At 45.5% G+C, this 27,015-nt stretch overlaps 1 protein-coding gene across 1 annotated transcript; it reads left to right on the top strand.

Annotated features, from left to right (window-relative positions):
- Positions 1–1,932: 1,932 nt before the first annotated feature.
- Positions 1,933–26,738, top strand: FAXDC2 (fatty acid hydroxylase domain containing 2). Its single transcript, XM_019464500.2, has 9 exons — positions 1,933–2,045; positions 13,238–13,282; positions 16,154–16,245; positions 16,361–16,464; positions 19,525–19,646; positions 24,133–24,338; positions 24,827–24,932; positions 25,364–25,530; positions 26,453–26,738. Exons 2-9 carry the CDS (start codon positions 13,238–13,240, stop codon positions 26,607–26,609), a joined length of 999 nt encoding a protein of 332 aa, XP_019320045.1. The 5' UTR covers positions 1,933–2,045; the 3' UTR covers positions 26,610–26,738.
- Positions 26,739–27,015: the final 277 nt, after the last annotated feature.

Genomic DNA, 27,015 nt, shown 5'->3' with positions numbered 1-27,015 from the left:
ACCAGAATTATACCACCGAGATACACAAAGCTCCTGCTTGAAATGACTATAGAAAAAATTGCCTGCTACTCTAAGGAAACACTGACCACATAAGCTAAAAACGTTCAGGAAGAAAAGAACCAGAGGTAGAATCGTGGACAGGACCAGGAAGGAAAGTCTGGATGGGAAAGTCTATGAGCAATGATATAAGGGCCGGGATAACAGAAGATAGAGAAAAACAAATTCTCCACATAGTAAGTGATCAACAATGTGTCCACATAACAGTGATGCCCAGAGCATTAGAAAGTGGGAAGTAGGGGCACCTCGGTGGCTCAGTCAGTTAAGCATCCGACTCTGGATTTTGGCTCAGGTCATGATCTTGTGGTTGGTGGGATCGAGCTCCCCGTCAGGCTCTGAACTCAAGTGTGGAGCCTGCTTGGGATCCTCTCCCTTCAGCACTCTCTGCTTCCTGCCCCTCCCCCACTTGCACACACACATGCACACACTTGTGCGCTCACTCTCTCTCTCCCTCCAATAAACTTAAAAAAAAAAAGTAGGAAGTAGTGGGGAGTACTGTTATATGAAAGGAGCTAGATTAAGGTGGGCATTGGATCAGGTAGCAAGGTTTGATCAGTGCAGAAGGCAGACTCGGTCTGCAGGGAAATCTATACGTTATAGAAATATCTGGAGTATTAAAAAAAAAAAAAATACTGCTACCTCTGAAAGGAGAGAGGAGGAAAAACATGGATAAGTTATACAAAATTAATTAATTTGTGAGCAAGAATTGCGTGTTTCCTGAGCCCTTACATGGTGCCAGGAATTAGGCAGGGAAAGATGACTAAGATATAGTCCTTCTTTGGCCAAATAATGACACATGTGGGTAATGGGACAGCATGAAGCTATTAAAAAGAATGTGGTAGTTCTTAAAGGAACTATAACAATCTCCAAGTTTGCGTGCTAAGTGAAAAAAGCAAGGAGCAGAATAAGCATGTACAGTGTGCTGTTTCTAAAGAAGAGGGGGAGACTTACATGTTTATATTTACACAGACAAGCTCTGGGTGGATATGCAAAACACTGGTCACAGAAGGTGTCTCTTGGGAGAATTAAGGGACTGGGAAAGAGTGAAAAAAGACTTTTTACTATGGACACTCTTTGATCTTCTTGTATTTTATATCAGGTACACATATTGCCTATTCAAAAATAGTTTTTAGAAATTTAAAAATAAAACTCCGTTCTTTTTCAAAAGAGCTCACCATTTCAGGTCATGGATCCCGTATCCTAATGTTAGCTGTTTCAGTCAACATGTAAACTTAACCTCTACAGGAGTACCTTTCCTGCATCTAGATTCACCAGAATATATAGTGATATAATAGTTGATGAATTTCTCCTCCTTGCCTGCCCTCAGCAGCAACAGAAACAATAAAAATGCAAAAATGAGATCTTCTGGTCCATGTAACCTTTTTGTCCACCTGAATTGCCTACTTTCTGCCTTCCACAGTATAGGATACCCACATCTTAAGTTTATTATTTTTTTAAAATTAATCTCTATGCTCAACGTGGGTCTGGAACTCACTAGACATCTAGAGTAGCAGCCTCCCATCAACTGAGCCAGCCAGGCGCCCTATTTTTAAAAATCTGATTTGATTTGATTTTTTTTTTTATAGATAACCACATTTTTTAATGCACCAGCCTCCTACGGGACAGCAACATTTTCTTAAGCTAGGGAAGATGAAGGAAGTTTTTAAAAAGAGGGGGTTAAAAGGCCCAGAGTTTGGCCGAACGGGCTTTTGGAGGCTCCTACTTGAAGTGCGCATTTCCTCTCCGCTTTCAGGAGATGTCCTAAAACCAGAAGGGCGTTTTTGTCTCCAGTCCACACAGACCCAAACTTTTTCTCTCGTCACGTGCCTGGCCCGGGCCAGTCGGCTGCTTCGTAACTCGATCACCGAAGAGCTGCCAGGATGGGCGGTGCAGTGACAGCCAGCAGCCGCTTATGTAGGGGCTGAAGGCAAGAGAGGGAAAGCCTGACCTGTGACCTCCGCGGAGCTGGGAATCGGCCCGTTGCGCAGGTGAGTGGGACCTGCTGGGGAGGGCAGCGGTTTGCCAGGGTCAGGACGCATCGGAGTTCACTTAAAGGCAAAGAATGTTCTGGTCACCTCTGCTGCCTCCCTGGCCTCTCCACTTACCCTACAGGTGAGGTTTGCCTCCGACCAATGTCCTGGGATGTTTTCTTAGGGCGGAGTCCCTACAAGCCTCCCTCTAAGGTATGCATCCTCTGCCTTTGTACCATTCACCTCCTCAGTGGTCTTGTTTTTCTAGCAATTGACAGGCAGGCCTGTCAGATTGGACTGGGTTTGGCTTCACAACCAGGTGAATAAAGGAGAAGCTCTCAAGTCAGAACTTGAAAGGGCAAAAATCCAACGGGAAGTCTGCCATCAAATTGCTTCTCACACAGCTCCCACAACTGCCATCAAATTGCTTCTCGAACCTGCCAGGATCACCTGGAAGGCACGCAGCCCGTTTTAAATGTCTTAAAACTGTAAAGCGCCAAGAAATGTGTGTGAGCTGGGAGTGGGCAGCCACGTCAACGTCAACGTTGTCTTGTTGCAACGTCCTAAGTAAGGATTTATCAACAGCTTCACAATTACCAGCAGCTAGGCAGTACCTCTGGAAGGATTCTCCCAACCTCACTGGGTGAGAGGGTGCAGCCAGCGTGTGTAGATGGGGGTGGTGTTCAGGGTGCTCACACAGGCCCTCTGGGGCTTCAGGCAAGCAAGACAGGATATAGACTGTGGTTTGCTTCAGTTTTATGTGCAATTCCAACTAGATTTCTCTGGTTGCAATAGCAAGATTCAATTCAGTTTGGTAAAACAGGAATGCTCCAAGCATCAGCCTCTGGCCTTAGAAAAGGAAATGTTGGGGTGCCTGAGTGCCTCAGTCAGTTAAGTGTCCAACTCTTGATTTTGGCTCAGGTCATGATCTCACAGCTCCTGAGTTCCCCACTCCTCACTGACAGTGTGGAGCCTGCTCGGGATTTTCTTTCTCTCTCTCTGCCCCTTCCCCAAGTGCTCTCTCTCTCTCTCTCAATAAATAAGCTTAAAAAAAAATTTTTTTTTAAGAAAGGAAAGGCCTTAGGACAAGGACAAGGAAAAGGGGCTGATGTATTTAATAGCAAATGTTAGACACCTTACGAGGGCAAAAAACAATGCTTTTTATTCAATTCCCCTTCTTTCATTTATTCAACAAATACTTCCTGAGTATCTGTTTGGTGCTGCAGATCTCACAGTAAACAAAGGCAAGCTCATTGTCACAGGCACGCAATCAAGTGGGAACAGTTCACTCAAGGGGTGCAAGTCCCCTGCAGCAAGCAAAAGCAGTGAGAGGAACACTTGTAGAATAATCCAGATTCACGGTCTTTTTGGCTCGGAGCTTAACCTTTTCCTTCAGGCATTTCATCTTCTTGAATGCATGTCTTTTCATCTGGAAAATCCTCACTTGCATACAGACATTGCTCTTAGCAGCTCCCTAGAATCTTCCTCACCAGAGGCTTTAAGCTGTGTAAGTACATTTCCGGTCAGTGTCCTCAGTCCTGGAGGCAGACTGCTCAGCTTTTCCCAAGAATACGAACAGCCCCGCCGAAGTAATGGGCTAGTTCTAGTCCTGTCCGTAGCCCTCTCCCAGTGTCATTTCCCACTCACACAGGAGAATCTGTGTTATTCCAGACACACATGCAGTGTCCGGCAAAGTCTCAGGAAGCCTGGATTTTTCCAGAAACTGTATGGAGTTTGAAACAAGCCAGTTCTGCTACAGAGGCCTATCTTCTTGGCTTACAAAATAGAAGGGGTAGATTAGGTGATCAATGAGGTCTTGTTTCTTTTTTTCTCCTCTAAAAGTAAATAATTCTAACAATTTCACAAGATGTCTACAAACGAACGGTACACAGTCCTATAAAGATGCTGTATCTTATACCTAGAAAATGGGAGCACTCATCAACCATGCAGAATATTCAGGGACCTAGAATCTGAGAGAAAATCTGAAAGAATCAGGCAGCAGATAAAACTTAAACAATCTCTGCCTTTCCCATTCTTCTGCTCAGATTCTCGGAGGTCATGAACATCAGCTGTAGCCTCACTGTTATCACTTTCCTAGGCTGGAGATTCTGCAGTAAGAAGCTTGCCTAGTCAGAATCATCTTATTTTCAAAAGAACCATACTTTAAGAGTATCTAATTTGGATAATCTCACAATATATATCAAATTCCCTTTAAAGCGAAATCAATTCATTGTTCTAAAGTAGAAGGATAGTGAATTAAATATGTAATCATTGTGGTTGATTTTGTTTGCCAGAATTTCTAACTTGAGCACGACCATTGGCAAGCAACGTTAAGGAATGTCTTTGGTTGAAGACACATCGGCCTGCCATGTTTGGGGTCTCTCCTAGAACCTTTCTGACAGACTGTGTCCACTTAAAACTGGAAACATGTCTGCTAGCGTGTAGAGAGACACAGAAGACAAGCTGCTTTGGCATAAAATAGTCAACAGAATGTGGGGTTGTGTAGCGTAGAAGGGTCAACCACCTAGACAAGTATCTTGGGAGATAGCATGTGGGCATAGTAGCCTAGCCAAAGAACAAATGGCCTGCTGGGAAATGTTTCATTGCTTCTAGTGAAATCAGAGGTCAACAGTTAAATGCTGTGATTCCTGCAGCCAAAAAGGGCTTTCCCACCATCAGAAGGTAAGCAGTCACCTTTCCTTTGGCCAGAAGGTTTACCTGGAGCAGAGGGTTCCCAGGTCCCGCTTATATATCAGCCCCTAATCACTCAGGCCAGCCACACTCAGTTTCCATAACATGGATACATTGGGCGTCAGCACTCTGCCTTTTGGAATCAAGCAGGGCTGCCTCCTCCCAGGGTCAAGGTCTCACTGAACAGTCACCCTAGGCTCTCTTAGTTTTTGTTTTTAATTTTAATATCTGGTTCTGTTTATTTATACTTTATACCCAGTCTCCATCTCAAAGGAATTTGAGATAGCTTCCAATAAGGGATATATACAACAGAATGGTTGCAAATAAGTAAAAACTGATTAGAAACCACCAGGCATTCAATAAATACCTTTCATACTGTTTTGCATTGTGATCTGTAGAGAAAAGAACCAGCTGCTTTATTGCCTTTGCTTTGCTTTGGGATCATGTAAAGCTGTTAGCAAAAAAAAAGAAAGAAAGAAAGAAAAAAGAAAAAGAAAAGAAAAAAGAAAGAGGCAGAGACAGAGAAAGAAGAAGAAACAGGGCACTAGTTCTTAATCATAGTCACCTTTAATAATCTAACGAAAGCTATGAATCTTTCTCTCCTGGAAAATGCACACGGAAAAATTGGCATACACTTTCAGGGGAAACAAAGACTTCTCAAAGCCTTTCAGAAATTGAAATTAATCTGATTTAGAGAAGTGGAGAGCTAATTACAGGGAGAGCTAATTACCCTACAAAGCTTCAATACAATGTTTCCTACGAATGGGCATTGAATTTATTTAAAACTTTTGGACAGTTCTGTAATTTTCTGAATAGGTAAAATATAACTTGTGGCACAGAATTCAAAAGGCACGTAGCAAACAGATACCCTTCCTCCTCCCCTGTCCCCCTAGCCGCCCAGTTCACCTCACCAGAAGCCACGATTGTAACCGGTTTCTTAGATATTCTTCCAGCAATAGTCTAATATTCTGTGTATTATTCTGTGCTTGCATTAACAGCACACACACACACACACACACACACGCGCGCATGCGTATGTTCCACACATCGTTTACTGGCTACAAATGTTTCACTACTGGACGTTCTATATAGTTTATTTCACCAATCACTACTGATGGATATTTAACTTGTTTCTAATCTTTAGCCATTATAAACTGTCACACGGAACATCTTTGTACATACATCATTTTTATACAGGATTATATGATAGAAAAAAAATATCCCAAAGTGTAATTGAATATGAAATTTAACTCTGAGCTTACTGGCAGTCAAAGCAAAAAGGCAGAGATCAGGGGACCAAAATGGATTGCCTAAAATTTGTTTGCATTTTACAAAAAAAACTTACCATCGCTTTCAAAGAGGAAAACTGTACATTAATGTCTTTGTAGGAATTTATCATCTGTATCCTCATACGAAGTATGTTGCTTCTTTCGGAGAACTAAATAATGGAGTAGGGAATATTTCCAATGGCAGTTTTGATATCCATGCGGTAGATTCATACATCTATCTTGATTTTTTTAAGTTTTTATTTAAATTCCAGTTAATTAATATACAGTGTAACATTAGTGTCAGGTGTACTATATAGTGATTCAAAACGTCCATGTGCTCATCACAAGTGCCCTCCTCAGCCCCCATCATCTGTCTCCCCCATCTCCTGCCCATCTACCCTCTGGCAACCAGCAGTTTGTTCTCTATAGTTAAGAGTCTGTTTCTTGGTTTGCTCCCCCCCCTTTTTTTTCCCCTTTTGCTCACTTGTTTTGTTTTTTAAATTCCACATATAGGTGAAAATATGTGCTATTTGTCCTTTTCTGACTTATTTCACTTAGCATAAAATTCTCTAGCTCCATCCATGTTATTGTAAATGGCAAGATTTCATTCTTTTTTATGGCTGAATAATATTCCAGTGTGTGTGTGTGTGTGTGTGTGTGTGTGTGTGTGTGTGAGAGAGAGAGAGAGAGAGAGAGAGAGAGAGAAAGAGAGAGAGAGATATCTTTTTTAAATTAATTTTTAATGTTTTATTTATTTCTGAGTGTGTGTGTGTGTGAGAGAGAGAGAGAGACAGAGCGTGAGTGGGGGAGGGGCAGAGAGAGAGGGAGACACGGAATCCGAAGCAGGCTCCAGGCTCTGAGCTGTCAGCACAGAGCCCAATGCGGGGCTTGAATTCACCAACCGTGAGATCATGACCCAAGCCAAAGTCGGACACTTAACCGACTGAGCCACCCAGGCACCTCTCACACCTTCTTTATCCATTCATCAATCAACAGATACTTGGCCTGTTTCTATAATTTAGCTATTGTAAATAATGCTGCTATAAACATAGGGGTGCATGTATCCCTTTGAATTAGTGTTTTTGTATTCTTTGGGTAAATACCTAGTAGTACAATTGGTGAATCATAGGGTAGTTCTATTTTTAACTTTTTGAGGAACCTCCATACTGTTTTCTACAATGGCTGCACCAGTTTGTGTTCCCACCAACAACACGTGAGGGTTCCCCTTTCACCACATCCTCGCCAACACCTGTTGTTTCTTGTGTTATTGATTTTAGCCATTCTGACAGGTGTGAGGTGCTATCTCATTGTAGTTTTGATTTGCACTTCCCTGATGATCAGTGATGTTGAGGATCTTTTCATGTGTCTGTTGGCCACCTGTATGCCTTTGGAGAAGTGTCTGCTGATGTCTTCTGCCCGTTTTTAATTGGATCATTAATTTTTTGGCTACTGAGTTTTAGAAGTTCTTTATATTTTTTGGATACTAACCCTTTATCAGACATGTCAGTTGCAAATATCTTCTCCCATTCCATACATTGCCTTTTAGTTTGGTTGTTTGCTTCACTGTGCAAAAGCTTTTTATTTTGATGTAGTCCCAGTAATTATTTTTGCGTTTGTTTCCCTGGCCTCAGGAGACCTATCTAGAAAAAAGTTGCTGTAACCAATGTCTGAGAAATTACTTTCTTCAAGGAAAGCAAAGGCAGTAATCTCATGGTTTCAGGTCTCACACTTAGGTCTTTAATCCATTTTAAGCTTATGTGTGTGCATGGTGAAAGAGAACGGTTCGGTTTCATTCTTCTGCATGTTGCTGTCCAGTTTTCCCAACACCATTTGTTGGAGAGACAGTCTTTTTCCCATTGCATATTCTTTCCTGCTTTGTTGAAGATTAATTACCCACGTATAACTGTGGGTTCATTTCTGAATTTTCTATTCTGTTCCATTGATCTTTGTGTCTATTTTTGTGACATTTATCTTGATTTTCTTTTTAAGTATGATCTGACTAAAACCCAGCATTCCTTGGATAAGCTAAAATGAAATATAAGAGGAAAAGATTCAGTTTTGAGGTTGGAGACCATATGTCTAAGAGTACAGAGAAAACCTTGGCATTGTCCTCCTCTTAAGATTTCTTAGGTGTGTCAGATCTCCTGATCTACTCACTTAGTTCAGGTCCAGACCTCTAGCCCAGTACTTTCCATATGGACTTTGGAATGATGGGTTTATGTATCTAAACTGAAAGTTTCTCATTTATCTTTACATGTCCAGGGTTCCTTGCACAAAATAAATTCTTCATAAAAATTCCTGAAAGGAATGGATGAGCTTCTAAAGATCAAATTAGCTTTGCAAGCTCTTGGAAAAGATAATGGTGAGACTCTTACTTGTAAGCAAAGTTCCCCTGGTATGTTAGTTTTGAAAGCTTAACAGACAAACCCCAGTCCCTCCATTTCTTTCCCCAAAGGGATGGTTAACTCAACAGGGTCAATGGAACCTTTCCCATTTTGTCACAAGAACTGAAGAGGGAAATTCATGGTGATAGGAAGGTTCTACCTGTCTGCAAACGGTTTGCAGACATTTAGATCCCCAAGTCTTTCTCAGCTTAAGGTGCTTCCTTTGACATTTGGTTCCTTATCATTAAGACACTTGACATGCTTAGCCCCAAAATGGTATTAGCACCACTTCCTTCCTCGTGCTAAGAGATCTGTGCTTTTCAGAACTCCAGGCAGCAAACTGCCAGATTAAAAATAACCCTGGATCGTCAAAGAATCTTATCACTGGGCAGAGGGTGGCTTCTTGGAATGGGCCCTTATCCACATTGAGGATGTGGAGCGAACTCGGAATCGGGCCAACAGGAATTGCACAGGACAAGTGAGAAAACTTGTTATTGAAGGGAGAGGTCAACGGAATCCTTCTTTTTTTTCTCAGTTAATTAACATACAATGTAGTCGGCTTCAGGTGTAGAACATATGTATATATGTATGTATATATACATATATATGTATATATGTATGTATATATACATATATGTGTATACATGTATACATGTGTATACATATACTTCTTAATCCATTCATCAGTTGATGGACATTTGGGCTCTCTCCATAATTTGGCTATTGGGTTTTTTTTTAGCGTTTGTTTATTTTTGAGAGAGAGAGCCAGACAGAATGTGAGCGGGGGAGGGGCAGATAGAGAGGGAGACACCGAATCCGAAGCAGGCTCCAGGTTCTGAGCTGTCAGCACAGAGCCCGACTCGGGGCTCTAACTCTCAACCACGAGATCATGACCTGAGCCGAAGTCAGACGCTCATCCAACTGAGCCACCCAGGCGCCCCACTCTGGTGCCTTTTCTTATGTCAGAGGCTGTCTCACTGACTGGGTATCCAATGTCCCAGTTTTTCTCCTCAACAGACCTTTCCTCGGAACTAATTGCATCCCTGCTGCGTAACATCATCTCTTGGAGATGGCAAGCGGCTTACATTTCACCTCCTTCTGCTGTCCTAACTCCTTAACCCCCTAAAGGCACTTCATAGGTCACTGTTCTCTCTTCCCTTCTCCAGCCTAAGTAATCTATAAGAAGTGTGAGTCAAAGGGAAGCAGTATTTCCTAAGGACATAGCTGGTAAACGTGCATCCAGAATAATAAAACTGAGTACAATCAAACACAAAAGAATAAAATATCCTTAAAGATATTGGAAGCCGGGCTCTGATCCTGGCTGTGCCTTCTACAAACTCTGGGAAGTCCCCTGGCCTCCTTTATCTAGGTTTCTTCACCCTCGTCACATGGCAGAACCAGATGATCTGTAATGCTCTTATTTATGTATGTATTATGTATGTATGTACGTATGCAGTAATCTCTACGCCCAACATGGGGCTCCAACTCACAGCCCTGAGATCAAGAGTTGCGAGCTCTACTGACTGAGCCAGCCAGGTGCCCTGTAACGCTCTTCAGCTAGAAATAGTTATGACAAATACAGTCATAGTTATGACAGTATTTGGCAGGGACCATAATCAGTGTTGGTGAGGACATAAACAAATTAGAGCCCTCATACGTTGCTGTTGGAAATGTAAAGTGGTGCAACCACTTTATAGTCCCAAAAAGGTTAAAGTCACCAGATGATCCAGCAATTCTTCCCCTAGGTACATATCTGGGAGAAATAAAAACATACATCCATGCAATAGCTTGTCCTTGAATGTTTATAGCAGCATTATTCGTAATAGCCACGAAGTGGCAACAGCCCAAATGTCCATCAACAGATGATTGGGTAAACAAAATACGATCTCTCCATGTAATAGAATGTTACTTGGCAATAAAAAAAAAAAAAAAGAAATACTGATACATGCTACCACCTGGATGGACCTTGAAAACATGCCAAGTAAAAGAAGTCGGTCATAAAGGGCCACATAGTGTATGATTCCATTTATAGAAAAAAGCCCAGGATAGGCAAATCCATAGAGACAGAAAGTGGATTAATGGTTGCCTAGGGCTGGGGTGGGGGTGGAAGGAGAGAGAGACTGGAGATTGATGACTGAAGGGTGCAGGGTTTTTCTGTGGGCTATGAAAATGTTCTAACATCAGTCCTGGTGGTGAATGCCCCACTCTGTGAATATATACTAAAAGCCACATGAATGTACACTTTCAATGGGTAAATTGTATGGTATGTGAGTTACATATCAATAAAGACATTTTTTATTTTGAGTATAGTTGACACACAGAGAACAAATACAGTTTCAAAGTCCCATCAGCCTCACTAGCAGCTCATGCGATCAAACTTTTGGTTTGTTGCGCTGCCGATGGGTGAGAAATAATCTCTCGTAGTTTCAGTTCACCCTTCTCTTATCATAGGGGAGGTTCAGCATCTGTTCAATTCAAAGTCCATTTATATTGACTTCTTTTTATCATCTACTAAATTCCCATATATATGTGTATACACATATGTAGATTTAGGTCTGTTTCTGGACTTTCTAACCTGTTATATATGTCTGCCTACTGATAGGCTAGCACCACATTTGTCATTATTAAAGCTTTACAATAAAACAGGTGGTAAGACACTCAACAAAGTCAAGCTGGCTGCCAACTCAGGCCAAGTGCAATCCCCAGCCACCCCCGACTGCCAAATCCAGTCACTGTCCAGGCTGCCACGTTCCCAGAGAAGTCATGGCATTGTTTCACATATGGAGAAACGCTTTAAGTTCATCACAAAAACACTTCATCAGAATGCCAAGATAATACTGGAAAAGGCCAAGATTAGGAAATGCATTCAGAAGGGCACACAGTAGTTGCAAGAACACATACCAAAGATGCAAGCCATCAGGAAAACCAAGCAATTTCTTGAGAATAAAGGCTAACGTTGATGCTGTGGCTGCCTGAGACCAAACTGTAGTGACCATGAGCAAAGGCAAGTCTGTGGCAGGTGCAGTTGGATCACGGCTGCCATGCTGGGGAGTATGAACGTGGACAAAAGATTTCTGTCCGGAAGGATCTTAGATATTTTGAGAAAGAATGAGAGAGAGAGAGAGAGAGAGAGAGAGATCACTCACATTCACATAACTTTTATTCCAGTATATTGTTATAACTTTTATCATTGTTGTTGTTGATCTCTTCCTGTGCTGAACTTGTAAATAAAGCTTTATCACAGGTATGCATGTATAGGAAAAAACATAGTATATAAAGAGTTCAGTACCACCGCGGGGCCTTGCTCAGAGCAGGACCCAATGGATGGTGCTTACTTAGTTGATTAAACATGAGTTGAATTTCATCATGTTGGTGATATCTCCCCCAGTTGGTAGACTTAGGGAAGTACTGTCCTGCAGCAGTCAAAACTTCCAGCTTCAGTTTTCTGCCAAGAAGAGGGAATGGGAGTAGGAGTGAGTGAGAAGACGTTTTCCGGGGCCAGCCTGTGCCCCATACACCTCAGGTGATTGCTGCCAGTTTTTATCTCACTCTCCTACCATTATCCTGACCAACTCACAGCACATGGCATACCTAGCCAGGGCTGGCAGCAAAGTCCCTCAGAAGAATCACCTCGGGAACAAGTCTAAAATGCAGGTGCCCAGGCTCCACACTAAGAAACCCTGCTTTAGAGTGTAGCCAGGAAATCTGGGTTTCAGCAAACCTCTGATGACTCGGACATAGGAGTTCCTGAGATACATCTAGGGAAACACTGGCCCAGTGAACCAGACCCTCTGCTCGATTCATCCACGCTACATATGCTAAGCACCTACTCAGCGAAGGCCCATGGAAAGCTACACAGAGAGCCTGTTCTCATGGCGCTTACAGCTTCCCAGCAGAAATCACATGAGTGGGATACCCTGTTCTTATTCCCATTTCACAGCTAAGGAAACTGAGGCCCAGAGAGGACATCTTGACCACGATCATAAAACTAGTAAGTGATAGACACATCTCTGACATGACCTTGAGGAAGGTATCAGATTTCAAGACTGGCTGCCTTAACAATTCCTATATATAAATACACAGTTCGTTTCTGGTCTGAATGCTCCTGGCAAACCTAGTGTCCTGGAGACGTTGAATCATTATTACAGTTTGCAAAATGCTTCAATTTTCGTCGGCATTAAAACTGCAGCCCACGTGTGTGGTAACCTGACTTCCGGAGGTTGTGTAAGCTGTCCCAGCCAGCCAGGCAGAGTCCTGGCTTCAATCCTGGCTCCTTGGGGCTGTGGGCCATTGGCAGTTAGGATACTGTGGAGATGTGGAGGAAAGATCTATTCTGAGTGAGACAGGGTTGTGCTGAGGCTGGGAGTGAAACTATGCAAAAGAAGGATTAGTCACAGCCCATCTCTTGGAAAGCTAGTTCCACGCAGATCGAGTCCCCCATTGCCTGCTCTCTGTGATTCATGTTACCTATACCCACACCAACTCAGTCTCCAGAGGTGGAGCCCAGACAGAGGTTCTCTAACTCCCCAGGTGACTTTTAATGAGTACCCAGCATTAAAAATCACGTCTGGTGGGGCACCCGGGTGGCTCAGTCAGTTAAGCTTCTGACTCTTGATTTCGGCTCAGGCCACGATCTCATGGTTCGTGGGAGGAAGCCCCATGTTGGGCTCTGCACTGACAGTGTGGGGCCTGCTTGGGATTCTCTTTCTCTCTCTCTCTCTCTCTCTCTCTCTCAAAATAAATAAATAAACTTAATTTTCTTTTTTCAAATCAGGGCTAGCCATTCACCTTGACTTTCTTCATTCTGTACTTGCTTGGTTGCACGTGAACATGACATCATAACTCACGGGGTGCTTTCTTATTCCAGATGAAGGGAGAAGCCGGAAGTATGCGACAGGAGAAGCCCAAACAGGTAAATGCCAGCACCACCCCCACTTCCCCAAGCTGGGGAGAACGCAGCCCGTGACTCTTTCCATATCTGCAGGTGCTGCATATCTGAGGTCTCCCCCAAGGTTTAGGGGTAGCTGACACATTGGTGGTGGTGGTGCTCATTTCAGTAGCTGAGCAGAAACCCTTGGACTTCAGGCTGCCATGTAACCGTAGCCCCTTTGCCTGTGAGAGGGAGCAGGACCGCATGAGAGTGGCCCAAAAGCCCGCTAGCTGTGCTCCCATTCCCTCTTGGCCCCTAAGAATGTCCCGTGCCTCAGGCCTTTGAAACCACCCCTTTCTGTAACTGCTCCAGAGACAGGAGAGGCCCACTGGGGGCTAGAAAGTGGGACTGGGAAGCGGCTCTCGACCCCAGCTAACTTCTGCACTTTACAGAGCCCTTTGGGCTGTTTCTATTCTGTTCCCTTGGGCTGCCATAGAGAGAGAAAACACCACAACTACTGAAAAAAAAATGGCTAAGCCTATCATGAAGTTAAGGTTTTATTTTTTTTAATATGAAATTTATTGGCAAATTGGTTTCCATACAACACCCAGTGCTCATCCTAACAGGTGCCCTCCTTAATGCCCATCACCCACCCACCCCCCATCAACACTCAGTTTATTCTCAGTTTTTAAGAGTCTCTTATGGTTTGGCTCCCTCCCTCTCTAACTTTTTTTTCCCTTCCCCTCCCCCATGGTCTTCTGTTAAGTTTCTCAGGATCCACATAAGAGTGAAAACATATGGTACCTGTCTTTCTCCGACTGACTTATTTCATTTAGCATAATACCCTCCAGTTCCATCCACGTTGTTGCAAATGGCAGAATTTCATTCTTTCTCGTTGCCAAGTAGTATTCCATTGTGTATATAAACCACAATTTCTTTGTCCATTCGTCAGTTGATGGATATTTAGGCTCTTTCCATAATTTGGCTATTGTTGAAAGTGCTGCTGTAAACATTGGGGTATAAGTGCCCCTATGCATCAGCATTCCTGTATCCCTTAGTAAATTCATAGCAATGCTGTTGCTGGGTCATAGGGTAGATCTATTTTTAATTTTTTGAGGAACCTCCACACTGTTTTCCAGAGCGGCTGCACCAGTTTGCATTCCCACCCAAAATTTTTTTAATGTTTATTTATCTTTTGAGAGAGATAGGGACAGAGTGGGAGTGGGGAAGGGACAGAGAGAGAAGGACACACAGAATCTGAAGCAGGCTCCAGGCTCTGAGCTGTCAGTGCAGAGCCTGACGCAGGGCTCGAACCCACGAACTGTGAGATCATGACCTGAGCCAGTCGGATGCTAAATTGACTGAGCCACCCAGGTGACCCTAAAATTGAGGTTTTTAATTTCATTTAGCTTGATCTGATTACACTGAAATGAAAAATTCCTAGTGAATCCGGAAAAGTTCATGAAAAGGATCCTCTGAATACTAAAAAAGGAATAAAGGCAAAGTCCAAGTTAAATGTCTGGCAAGCTTGAGGGCGACCTTTCAGTGGCCTATTTAAAAGAACAAGTTCCTCTGATTGGTCCTGCCCATCAAGCCCTCCAGGAGAGAGGGAAAAGTTTACTTCCAGAGTTCAAGACCCTGAGGACCACCAGCGCTTCAAAAACTTTTCACCAGCTGTGGAAAATGATTTACTTCTTCTTGGTCTTCCGATTGGAAGTGGGATGGGGTACGCTGTGAATAAATAATCCAGTGCAGGTTCAGATTGCTGTGAATGGGTCAGTCAAAACAAGCTGCTCCTTCAGATCTCCAAAGTCTGGATTAAAATGTAGTGTCCCTATGGGATCGGCTTCCCCCAACAGCACCCCCCTGACCCTGTGTACGTGGTACAAGTCACAAACTGCAGATAAGCTTCAGGCATATACCTGTAGGCCACCATCCAGTTCTGTCCCATGAAATTTAACCAGACTCCATCTGCGCTTAGATCTAGAATAGAACATGTAAAGGACGTTTGTAATTTCTGTCCATGGTACAATGGAAATTGGTGACACACCTGACAGCCAGTATTTTTCCCTCTCCAAATCTGGCACCTTGTTTGGCCATCAAGCTTGCAATGATCTGTCTCTGCTTTAGACTTTTGGAGGAGCATAGGTAAGGGACCAGTGATTGCCAAGGGTCTGTTCTTTGCCCCTAGAACTTCTCATTATCCTGTCCCACTGGCATCCCAGGCTAATCTCACCAGAAACAGAGGCCTTATTAAAAGTCAAAACATGTGTTCGTTCTTTTCTTCACAAGCAAGAGGGTGATGGGGATGGGGAAAGAGGCCTGGCCCATGAACACAGTGAAGTCCCTATGCCCTCATCACAGACTGCAGATCTTTCTGTGATGGCTGACTCAGCCTTGCCTGCCTACTGGAATTAGTTAGGGAGCTTTCAGAAACATAGAAGCCCAGGTCTCACCCTGGAGACTCTTAGGAAATCAGCTTGCAGAGGAATCCGGTCATTGGGATTTTTTAAAAGCTCCCGGGTGATTCCACCGGATAAGTGATGGGCATTTCTGTTCCACAGAAGGACTGGTGATGAAAGCCTACCACTGCGGGAGGCTCACCTGACCCTCTCGGGGTGACAAAACTGTTCGCTAGTTTCTCTGGGGTCAGATTTGTTCTCTTCCCTCCCCCAACCTTGAGTTGTTATTTTTATAAACACACCCAAATATAGCCTGAGAGCTCTTGCTCAGGAAGAACCTCCCGTAGAGGCTGGGAAAAGGTCAGCCGATGCACCACGCTGACGTGGTGGAGATCCTGATCCCACATCATTCCTGCCAGGACTGGGTAGCAGCTCACTACTGTGGGCTGTGACTTCTGCCGGGATGGTAGGAGGCTTGCTGGGGCCTCACACTTTTCTTGTCCTCCTCTAGGAGGAACGCATCTGGGGCTCCATGAAGAGGACGGCTTTCATCCTGGGCTCTGGCCTTCTCTTGCTTGTGGCCTTCTCGAACTCGGTCTCAGGGTAAGTCTACACAACCAGCTTTAATTCCGGAGCTGGGGGCAGGGTGCTGCTGGTCTGGAGGCAGAGCATGGAGTAAGGAGCTTCACCCAGAAACCTGAATGATTTTTCTCCCAAGGCAACTTCAGAGATTTTGGGATGCTTCTGGCTGTTTTCAGCAAGCCCAATGGGAGAGGCTCCTGTCTACATTCGAAGGGAAGGAGTGGATCCTCTACATTATAGGTGAGGTTCCCAGACCACCAGTGCTTAGGGCTTGGGTACATGATTATAGCTTAATTCTTTTTCTGTTGTTTTCTTCTCTATTTTGAGATTTCTCAGCTCTTTATTCCAAGGAATGAAAGACTTACAATTTAAGACAGTGTTAATCCCAAAGAGTGCTAAATTTGTGGGCAATCTGTAATGGATGCCTAAGGACATCTAAGAAAAGAACTTGAGATCTCCCCCTCCCAAAATAGAAAAATAAAAAAAGAAGTGATTTGTGTAAAACTGAATGCATGTTTAGAGTAATAATCCTGCTTCTGGATGTCAGGTCCACAGCACAGAGAGCTGCTCTATATCCTGTGAGACTATGTCCTTGTATCTAGTGAAATCTAGCTCTCAGGGCTTGACAGCATGTGGTCACTTAATCAATATTTACCGGCAGTGTGAATGGCGGTCAACCAGCCAAAGAAAAGGTATCATTTCAACATAGATATTTATAACAGCATTGTCTGCGATAGTGAATGTCCTCAATGACGCATTCATTCACTCAAATAATATTACTGTTAGTCTGTGCCAAACTTATATGGAGGATATAGAGGTATTTAAGATGAAATGTTTCCCTCATTTCAAAAGCTATGTCATAGTCCAGAAGGGGAGATTTAAAAAAGTGCCAGTTGTCACAAAGCAAAAGTACAAATAAAACATCCCTGACAATTTTTTTCCAGCTGGAAGAACTCTGAAAACAGGCTAAACATTAACTATGACAGGTTCAATGCAATCTTATGCAGTCATTGAAAAGAACAATGCAGATTGCAAACGTACATGGGGAAAGTGGTGGTGAAACATTTGATATATTTCTGTTGCAGTGATAGGAAAACTACCTTTCACCCCAATGATACGCAAATACCAGGGAGGTTAAGTATTTGCAATTTTAAGTGTTACAACTGGAAGAAAGTTCAAGATCTTCTCTTGTTGGGGCTTTTATTCCATATCCCTCAAGGAGCTTTTGGATTCGCAAGCAGGCAGCCACCCTGATGGATGGCCCACTAGGCAACTACCGACCTAACATTTTTTTTCCAAAATAAGAAAGCTTGTTATTTCTGAGAATAAAAGTAAATACATGTTCAGTGTTAAAAATAAAAATCAGACAATTCAAATAAGCATGAAGAAAATGAAACTCACCCAATCCCATACCCAAGAAATAACCACAGTTAATATGTAAGTATAAATGTCTTACATATTGGATATATGGTTGAACTTTTAAGACACCATTTTTTTTTTCATTGAATAGATTGTGGACATCTTTCCATGTCAGTTAGTATAGACCAACTTATTATCTTAAGCTGCCTCATCTAATCCATTGTATACAGATACTCTTCTATTTAGTCCATTCCCTATAAATGGACATTCAGGCTCCTTAAGTGTTCTACTAGGATTTTTTTTTTAATTTTTTTTTAAGGTTTTTTATTTATTTTTGAGACAGAGAGAGACAGAGCATGAACGGGGGAGGGGCAGAGAGAGAGGGAGACACAGAACCGGAAGCAGGCTCCAGGCTCTGAGCCATCAGCCCAGAGCCCGACGCGGGGCTCGAACTCATGGACCGCGAGATCGTAACCTGAGCTGAAGTCAGACGCTTAACCGACTGAGCCACCCAGGCGCCCCACGATTTTTTTTTTTTAATGCGGTAAAGGATGTGTGTATGGATATATGTGTGTCCTTTTTTCTTTTTTCCTGTCTCTGTTACACTCGCTTTTTTTTTTTAATACCTCCTGATACTGTCAAACTGCTCTCCAAGACATTGTGTTAATCATATTTTCCCACAGTGCTGGCCAAATATTTCTCAGATCCCACCTGCCACAGGCACTGGGTTTCTGGTGGCAGCAAGAAGGGTACTGGAGGAGTGGTACAGAGGCATAGAGTTAAGTAAAATGTCCTTGCCTCCTGGGACATTTAGAAGGAAGAGGCAAACCATGGGCAGCATTAATAGCACAAGAGTTAGGTAACATTGTACTGTCACTCCAATAACTGCCAACAGGGGGGACAAAGTGCTTGTTTGTTCACAGTTGGATATCAGAGATACTTGGAATGACTTTGCCAGGAAAGTGGGATGTGGATCCAAAAAAAAACCCGTATCTAAATTTTAAATCTTGATCAGCATTTTTGAAAGTATCCTGTAGAACATCAGTGCTGTGGGATGTGAATAGGTGGGGTGGCCATACAATTTATCATCCAAATAGGGACGTCTGTGAGAGTAAATGAGGCACTGTTAACAATTATGCTAGACTGCTAGATGTAAACTGAAACTATCCTGGGCAGACAGGGATGCATGGCCACCCTATTCTTAGGTGGCCTGAGAAAACAAAAGTTCTAGGGTAAAAAAAGACTGGGAAAGGCTGAGTTTAACAAAGTCAAATAGGTTTCTCCACTGCAGGGATTTTTAGAGCCGTTGGCACGTTAGTCTGGACCATGGCTCTCCAAGAGACTTAGGTATGAACGCTGTTTAATCAAGGAGGGCCTTGAGAGATGAGTTTTCCACTTTGGGAAATGCAGACTGGATTCCTGAAGTCCCACTGCTCGGTTAATAGGGATTAGGTTCCCAACTGACTCCTGGTCCAGTGGCTCATTGGGAACTGAATCATACCAGGAGCTCCCTCTGTTTCTACCTTCCTTCAAATTCATAAAGGGTTCAGTGGGCACAGACTCCCAGATGTCAACCTAAATTTATTTGTAGTTTATTTATTTATTATTGTATTATATAGGTTATACATGTATTATAAATTTTATTTATATTTAACAAATTTTTTTTTTTTTTTTTTTTGTCTTCAACTACCTAGAAGGTTGTTGTCCCCATTTTACAACTAAGACAATAGAGACACTCCTTAAGTGACCTGGCTGAGTTCCCCCAGCTAGTTGGTCACCCCAGGACTAAAGGTAGGCCCTATGGCCCGGAGCTTCAAGACCTCCCTGGTCAGGGACTATCTACAATGCAGCCTTCGTCACCATCAAGCTCGTGTTCGGTTAATACATGTGCTGTGAGAACCTTAATTGTTCTGATTGTTGCCTTCTACTTCCCAACCTTAGCTACCATCCTAGTACCTGCTCTGCTTTTCTGGAGCTTCAACGGGCTTCTGCTGGTGGCTGACACAGCCAGAAAACCGAACTTCATCTCCCGCTACCGAATTCAAGTTGGCCAGAATGAACCAGTAAGTGTTGCTGTGGCTTCTCTTGGTCAAAGCACAGAAAGCAAGAGCTGAAGCCACACTGAAAATTCTCACTGCAGGGATGCTTGGGTGGCTCAGTCGGTTAAGGGTCTGACTCTTGGTTTCGGCTCAGGTCATGATCTCGCGGTTCATGGGTTCGAACCCCACATCGGGCTCTGTGCTGACCATGCGTGGCGCCTGCTCAGGGTTCTCTCTGTCCTTCTCTCTCTGCCCTTCCCACTTCTCTTTCTCTCTCAAAATAAATAAATAAACTTAAAAAAAATTCTCATTGCAGGCCCAGGAGAGAGCATGGCCACTGTGAGCCAAGTTATTGTGCACAAGGCTTCCCCAGCTGAGAAGCTTAGAGAGAGGAAGTAATCTGCCCCACTTCTCAGAGCCAGCCAGGCAGGACGAATGTTCCAGTCTCCTGATTCCCAGCCCCAGCTCTGTGCCTGCCTGCACTGCCCCCACAGCACTGCCGTCAGCATTTTGGGAACCAAAATGATGGGGTCAGCTTGGCACTGGGCTGAGTGCAGAGGTGTTAGGCAGCCCCCCACCTCGGCCACCCGAAGCAGGGATGGTGGTGGCTGGAGGCTGAAAGCGCGGATGACAGCTGTCATGAGTGAGGGACACAGCTGCTGAGACAGTGGCTAGCCCACTGTGAACAGAGGGTTCTGAATGTGTGGGCAGTGGCTGGATTTTAAGCAGGTCCTTCTCCCCAGTCATTTAACTGCTGGTGCGTAGCAGATCCACAGTGAACAAGGCCTGGACTCTGCTTATGAGGAACCCCTGGCCCGGTAAGGGAGAGAAGACCAGTACACACATCTTTGACTTACACACCATGGGAAATGAGCCCCACTGTGCCCGGAGCCCAGTCACCCCCTTGGTGCTTTGACAACCTCCAAGAGCCTTTTCTTGTGCAGTGGGGAGCTGATTCTTAAACCCCGGGTTCTTTGTCCAGTTTCCACCCAAAACACATTCTGGCTCCTTTCCCGGAGAAGACAATTATCTTTTAATTAGCTGTCCAGGTGCCTGGGTGGCTCATCTCAGCATTCAGGGCATTCTGCCCCAGCCCAGCCCTCCAGAAAGCAGAAAAATAGTGCCCCGGACCCAGGCTTTCGGAATAGCCCCTTCCTGAACCAGGGCTGCTGGCTGGGCTTACAACCCCCCTCACTGGACACAATAGCTGCCAGCCAGCCGGGGGCCTCCCCCGGATCCAGCGTGGCAGGCATGGACCGGAGCCTATCAAAGCCAGTGCTTGGCTGTCGAGAGCCCTTCATCTGTCAGACCATGGCAGTCTCCTTGCCAGGCACCATTGGCTACAGGCTTAGGTCTTCAAGGCCAAGTACTGTAATAGCCTTCATGGGTCAGATGATCAGACAGGCTCTGAGGTGGGACATGGGTAGACGATTCACGCTCAAGCTCTCTGACCCAACTCGTACTCTTAACCACGAGGCCACATCAGCTGTCAAGAGTATTACCTACCATGACGACATTCATTGTGACCGTCTACAGTGATCGGAGAGGCACACAGGGAAGGGCGGGTTGCATTTTGCAGAAGCCGAGGCGCAGAAAGGTGCAGTGACTAGCTCAAGGTCAGAGCGTCACTAGGAAGCAGAGCCAGGGCGTCGTCTCACCGGACTAGGTCCGGAGCTCCCACCTCAGGGGCACAGCTCCCCGCCCCTGCTTGCTCTCTACTCTCCTGGATGGCCAGTCCGAAGCTCCTCCTCCCTCCTCACATCCCTGACTTCCTACTTCTCTAAGTAAACAGGGGCAAGCTGAAGAGAGATCCCACAGACTTCCCCACTCCAGCTTCGCCTTCCACCTGATACAACAGGTGCACTCTCTTTGCTTCCGTTGCTAACCCCTTCCTCCCCTCTCCGAGTGCTACACCCTATTACCTCTTGTTTACCTCAGGAAATTTCTCCTTTCTCTTCCCTTTCCCCCTCCCTCTCCTAGGCTCTTTCCCTCTGGATTATTAAACATGCTGTAATTTTTCCCATCTTAAGATCCAACCAAAGCAAACTCCCTTGCCCCCATCCTCCAGACTCAATACCACTCCTATTTCTGCTCTCCTTGGCAACCAGCCTCTTTGAAAGAGTTGTCTGTATAGTTTCCAGTTCCTCTCCATCCGCTTTCCTCCCCCCCCCCACCCCCGACATTTTGTAATCATGAAAAAAACTGGAAGCATAGACACAGAAGTTGAAAAAGCAGTACAATGATCACTCATTTACACACCGCCTAGCTCCACCAATTCCAAATATTTTACAGGATTTGCTTTATCTCTATGTAAAAATATATAGCTATGTATGCATCTATACTTTTTAGCTTAACCATCTGAAAGTAAGTTCCAGACATTACAAAACTTCACCCTAAATCCTTCAGCCTGTATCTCTTAAATAGCCACAAACCTTTATCATCTTGCGTCTTCTTTGAACCTCCTCTGGTGGGGCCTTCCCCACCACGGCACTGTTTCGCCTAAATAGCTCTCAGCAGGTGGGCTTATCTCATCAGAACTAGTGGGCCAGTTATATCCTTATTATATCTTCTCATACCTGGCTTTTCCGGCCCTTCTGGTTCCTCTTCCCCCTGCCCCTCCCCACCCCAGCCTCCTACTGCTGAGTGTCCCAGGGCTCGGGCCTTGCTCCCTGTCTCTGTCTTCATACCCTCACTTATCTGTTCCAGTGTCATGACTTTAAATACAATCTATATGCCGACAGCTCACACATTTCTGTCTCTAGCCCGGAACTCTCTTCTGAATTCCAGGCTCAAGTTGCCAAATGCCTCTTTGACATCTCTACGTGGATGTCTAACGGACATCTCCAGTCCAACATGTCCCCAGGAGAATTTCTGATCAACCCCTCAAAGACTGCTACCCACATCCTCCCCAGTCTGAGTTCATGGCAATGCCTCAATTTCTAGTTGGTCCTCAACTACTTTCTCTCCCTCATACTCCACATCCGATCTGTCAGGAACCATGTTGGCTCTATTTCCAAAATAGTTCCGGAATCCAACCACTTCTCACTACCTCCACTGCCACCACCCTGGTCTGAGCCATCACTGTCTTCTGTCAATATTACCGCAATTGTCATTGGTCTCCCTGTGTCTATTCTTGCTCCTTTACAGTCTGTTCCCAATACAGCAGCCAGAGGATTCCTGTAAGAGCTTGTCACTTGTCTTCTCACAGTGACCGCCTCCCCCTCCCCATTTCCCTTGGAGTAAAAATCAAAGTTTCCCAATGACCTGCAAGGCCCTATCTGCTCTGGCTCCTCCCCACCATTTTGGCCTCACCTCCTACTTCTCCCCACCTCACTCGCTTGCTCCTCCCCAGACAAGTATACCTGCAATGTCCCTGAGAGCCTTTTCACCAGCTGCTCCCTTGGCCTGAAGACTCTCTTCCCCAGGTATCTGTTTCCCTCACCTCCCTCATCTCTTTGTTCAAACCTCACCATCTCCACAAAGCTTACCCTGACCGTTCTATTTAAAATTACTGGTGCCAGGAATATAAACTCAATGAAGAAAGCAATCTTTGTTTTGACTATTGCTTCCTTCCCATGCCTGCGACATAGAGGGTGCTCAGAAGTATCGGTCAAATAAATGAAGGAGCAAACAGATGTGACACACTCCTCTTGGTCGAGGTTTCCAGAAGAGGTATACGGCTTCGTCTAATGGTGCTCTCAAACCAGGCTGGCCAGACCTGGTTTCACCATGGGATGGAACTGAAAGCATAGAGAGTGGATTCCAGTCAGTCAATATATGCAGTGCCTGCAAAAGTTAGAGGAAGAGGAAGGCCTGAAGACTGAGGATCACTCTGAACCCAGCTTTACCTTGCAGCTGGAACCCCTCCAGCTCACAAAGAGAACTCAGGGAGAAATCCCTTATGACCAATCTGACACTAGCTCCTCAGGACCTGAGAAGTGACCTGTGGTCATGGGGCTATTCCTGGGAGCCCCAGTGCTCTGAAGAAGGCAAGGGTCAGGGGGTTACTGATTCTTGCACAAATGCTTCACTCTGGGCCTTGTCTAGGGGGCTGGGCCACATAAGGAGGCAGAGGACCTTGATCTCTGCATTCTGATCAAGCCTTCCTGTATGAGGAGGGGCCCAGAGGCTGAATAAGAATATCAACCTGAGAGCTGACAGCCTTCTCCAAGCACCCTAGAGGCGCCCTAAGGTGCCTGTCAGGAATAGGTGGGGCCTGGCCAGAGAAATGCAGAGAACAGCGGTGACAGTTGCAGGGAGGAGAATGCAGGCTCAGGCCTAGCAGACAGCTACCGGGAAGGGAGTTTCCAAAGGCAGGCGTGTTGCCAGATGGTTCCACCTCAGGCCTTGGCAGCAGTCAGGGGCTGCCAGCTATGGCCAAACATCATGCCTAGCATCCACCCTGAGTGAGGGCCTCCTGTGAGCGGGTCACAGTACAGCCTACTTTCTAGAAGGGAAAGACCTACTTCTCACACTCTTGTCCATCTCCCTCCTTCCTTCCCTGATGCAGGTGGACACCATGAAACTACGCCAGTCTATGCGCACAATTCTCTTCAACCAGTGCATAATATCTGTCCCCATGGTGATCTTCCTCTATCCCATCATCAAGGTGCGGGGAGACCCCTACCGCCGAGAGCTACCCACCTTCCACTGGTTCCTTCTGGAGCTGGCTATCTTCACTCTGATTAACGAAGTCCTATTCTACTACTCACACCGGTGAGTGGGGCCCTGCCGGAGCACAACTGGCTTCTCCCTCTCCTAGGGCTCACTTTTAAGGGAGGAAATGGAGGCCTCAGAATTGTAGATGTAGGACCACCACCACCGGGCCTCAAAAGCTTCTTATTAGTTAACATGGAGACATCTCTTTGTGCCACAACTGACAAGTTGCAACAAGTGAGAAATGTCCAGAAGAGAGCCTTCTGCATTCATGTGTGCAGCAGGGCACTTTCATTTCCTTTTTGAATCCTTTGTGGGCATCATCCCCACCATGGCTGATGCAACTGAGGTAGGGAGAGGCAAAGTAATCCAAATGATGCAGCATAAGAGGTGGGGGTAGAGCTCGAAGGCAGGTCTGAGTGCCAGTCCAATGTGTTTGCAACTTTGCTCGATAGGTAGAACTCCTAGTTCCTACCTTTGGTTTCTCATGGCCTGGTGGGAAAGGGAAAAGGGAGATTGGCAGATTATTAACTTAACTATTTTCCCAGGCTCCTTCACCACCCAACATTGTACAAGAAAATCCATAAGAAACACCATGAGTGGACAGCTCCCATTGGCGTGATCTCTTTCTACACCCACCCTATTGAGCATGTGGTCAGTAGAGTTCTGCTCTCCCCAGAGGCAAAGGGCAGAGGGCCCCAACCCCCTACCCTAAGGTCTCCTGCAGAGAATTAGACATTGGCCCTTTCTCTCTTCTTCCCATTCAGCAGCTACCATTTATTGTTGGCCTGGCCTATGGTAGGCTATGTGAGATGCCCAACATAACTTATCTCAAACAGTTAATTACTTGTCCCAAAGTTATAAAGCTAAATGACGCGGGCAAATCAAGGTTCTGCAACTCTTTCAGCTTCTCCAGATCTGAGTCAAGGAAGTCTTGACTGGGGCAAAGTAGACACCCTGGGTGACACCCTGGGGCAAAGTAGACACACAACTGGTCCCCTCCATCTCTCTTGGGGCAACGTAGACACACAACTGGTCCCCTCCATCTCTCTTGGGTCCACCTTCAAACAGCCCTACCCTTACAGGCCTCCAACATGCTGCCAGTGGTACTGGGTCCCATCCTAATGGGCTCCCACTTATCCTCCATTGCCGTGTGGTTTTCCTTGGCCCTCATCTGCGCCACTGTTTCCCACTGTGGCTACCACCTACCTTTCCTGCCTTCACCTGAATTCCATGACTACCACCATCTCAGGTAAGGCCTCCTTCCCCACTGTGGGTCCCTGGGCAATAGCCTTCACCTTCACCCCTGAGGCTTCTAGTAGAGACCCTGATGTCTCAGTTTAAACGTGCCAGTGCTAGGTGCGGCTGGGTGGCTCAGTCGGTTAAGCGTCTGACTCTTGATCTCAGCTCAGCTCTTGATCTCAGGATTGTGGGTTCATACCCCGTGTTAGGCTCCATTGGGGGTGGGGGGAATGTGCTGGTGCTAGTGAAGGGAGAGGTCTGGAGGTTGGGAAAATAATGACCATGCTGGACCTAGACCTCCTTGCTCTTTTCCTTCTGACACCAGGTCTTCCAGCAGCTGTGTGTTTTTAACCTCTATTTAGGTCCTGGACCCTTTGAATATCAAACGTAAGCTACAGACACTGTCAAAACAATGCATGTATGCATAAGAATCCTGTATGCAGTTCAAGGAGACTTGTGTGCTCTCTGAAAGCCTCCAGGCTTTTTCAAGTGTGGTCAACAAACCTCCAGCACCATAATCACCTGAGATACTTTGATAAAATGCAGGTTCTCGGGTTCCACTCCAAATATGCTGAATCAAAGTGTGTGTGTGTGTGTGTGTGTTTCAGGGGGGAGGACTTGGAAATCTGCATTTTAGTGAGTGTTCCAGGGGATTCTGATGGAGGTGGTCCCTGAACCTACCTGGACAAGCCAAGCTCTGCCACAGGTTGACTTGAGTATTGGACTCACATAGAGAGCTTTTCAAAGGCAGATCATAGATTTTCAGTCCAGAGCGGCCCCAGGATGTGTGCAACTCCCTGGAATATTCCGATGTAGGTGGTCAGCATGGTTGGGAAGGGTTGTGGGTTAGGGGGGCCTAGAAGTGTGTGAGGCTGACGCAAATGAAAAGGAAGTCAGCGCACCGACCTCCAGCACCTTCCTCTCTCCAACAGGTTCAACCAGTGCTACGGGGTGCTGGGGGTGCTGGACCACCTCCATGGGACTGACACCATGTTTAAGCAGACCAAGGCCTACGAGAGACACAGATTCCTGCTGGGCTTCACTCCACTGTCTGAGAGCATCCCGGATCCCCCAAAGAAGATGGATTGAGAGAGGGCCCAAGTGCCACCTTGGCTGTCCCCCTCAGTGGACTGCTAAGGTGGCCCAAGGCGTGCTGATTGTATCTAACTCGCTCCTTCAGCCATGCAGTTTCTTTCTGTCTTATTTTACAGGTTTATTTATTTTTGAGAGAGAGAGAGAGAGAGAGAGAGAGAGAGAGCATGAGCAGGGGAGGGGCACAGAGGGGGACAGAGGATCCGAAGTGGGCTCTGTGCTGACAGCAGTGAGCCCCACGTGGGGCTTGAACTCATGAAAGGTGAGATCATGACTTGAGCTGAAGTTGGATGCTCAACTGACTGAGCCGCCCAGGTGCCCCAGCCATGCATTTTCTAATGACAGCATCACTGTGGCAAGGGGAAGCACAGCTTCCCGGAAAGGTAGGGCCAAGGATGGGGCC

Source organism: Panthera pardus, unplaced genomic scaffold (genome assembly GCF_024362965.1).
Source record: "Panthera pardus isolate Hobbes unplaced genomic scaffold, ASM2436296v1 HiC_scaffold_2, whole genome shotgun sequence".
Lineage (NCBI taxonomy): Eukaryota > Metazoa > Chordata > Mammalia > Carnivora > Felidae > Panthera > Panthera pardus.
The sequence above is the reverse complement of the archived record's forward strand: the minus strand, read 5'-3'. Positions and strand labels throughout refer to the sequence as shown.

Coding starts and splice junctions, on each gene's coding strand:
- FAXDC2 (XM_019464500.2), top strand. CDS start 13,238: ATGAAGGGAGAAGCCGGAAGTATGCGACAGGAGAAGCCCAAACAG. Junction 16,246..16,360: donor TTCTCGAACTCGGTCTCAGG/GTAAGTCTACAC, acceptor TTTTCTCCCAAG/GCAACTTCAGAGATTTTGGG. Junction 19,647..24,132: donor AAGTTGGCCAGAATGAACCA/GTAAGTGTTGCT, acceptor TCCCTGATGCAG/GTGGACACCATGAAACTACG.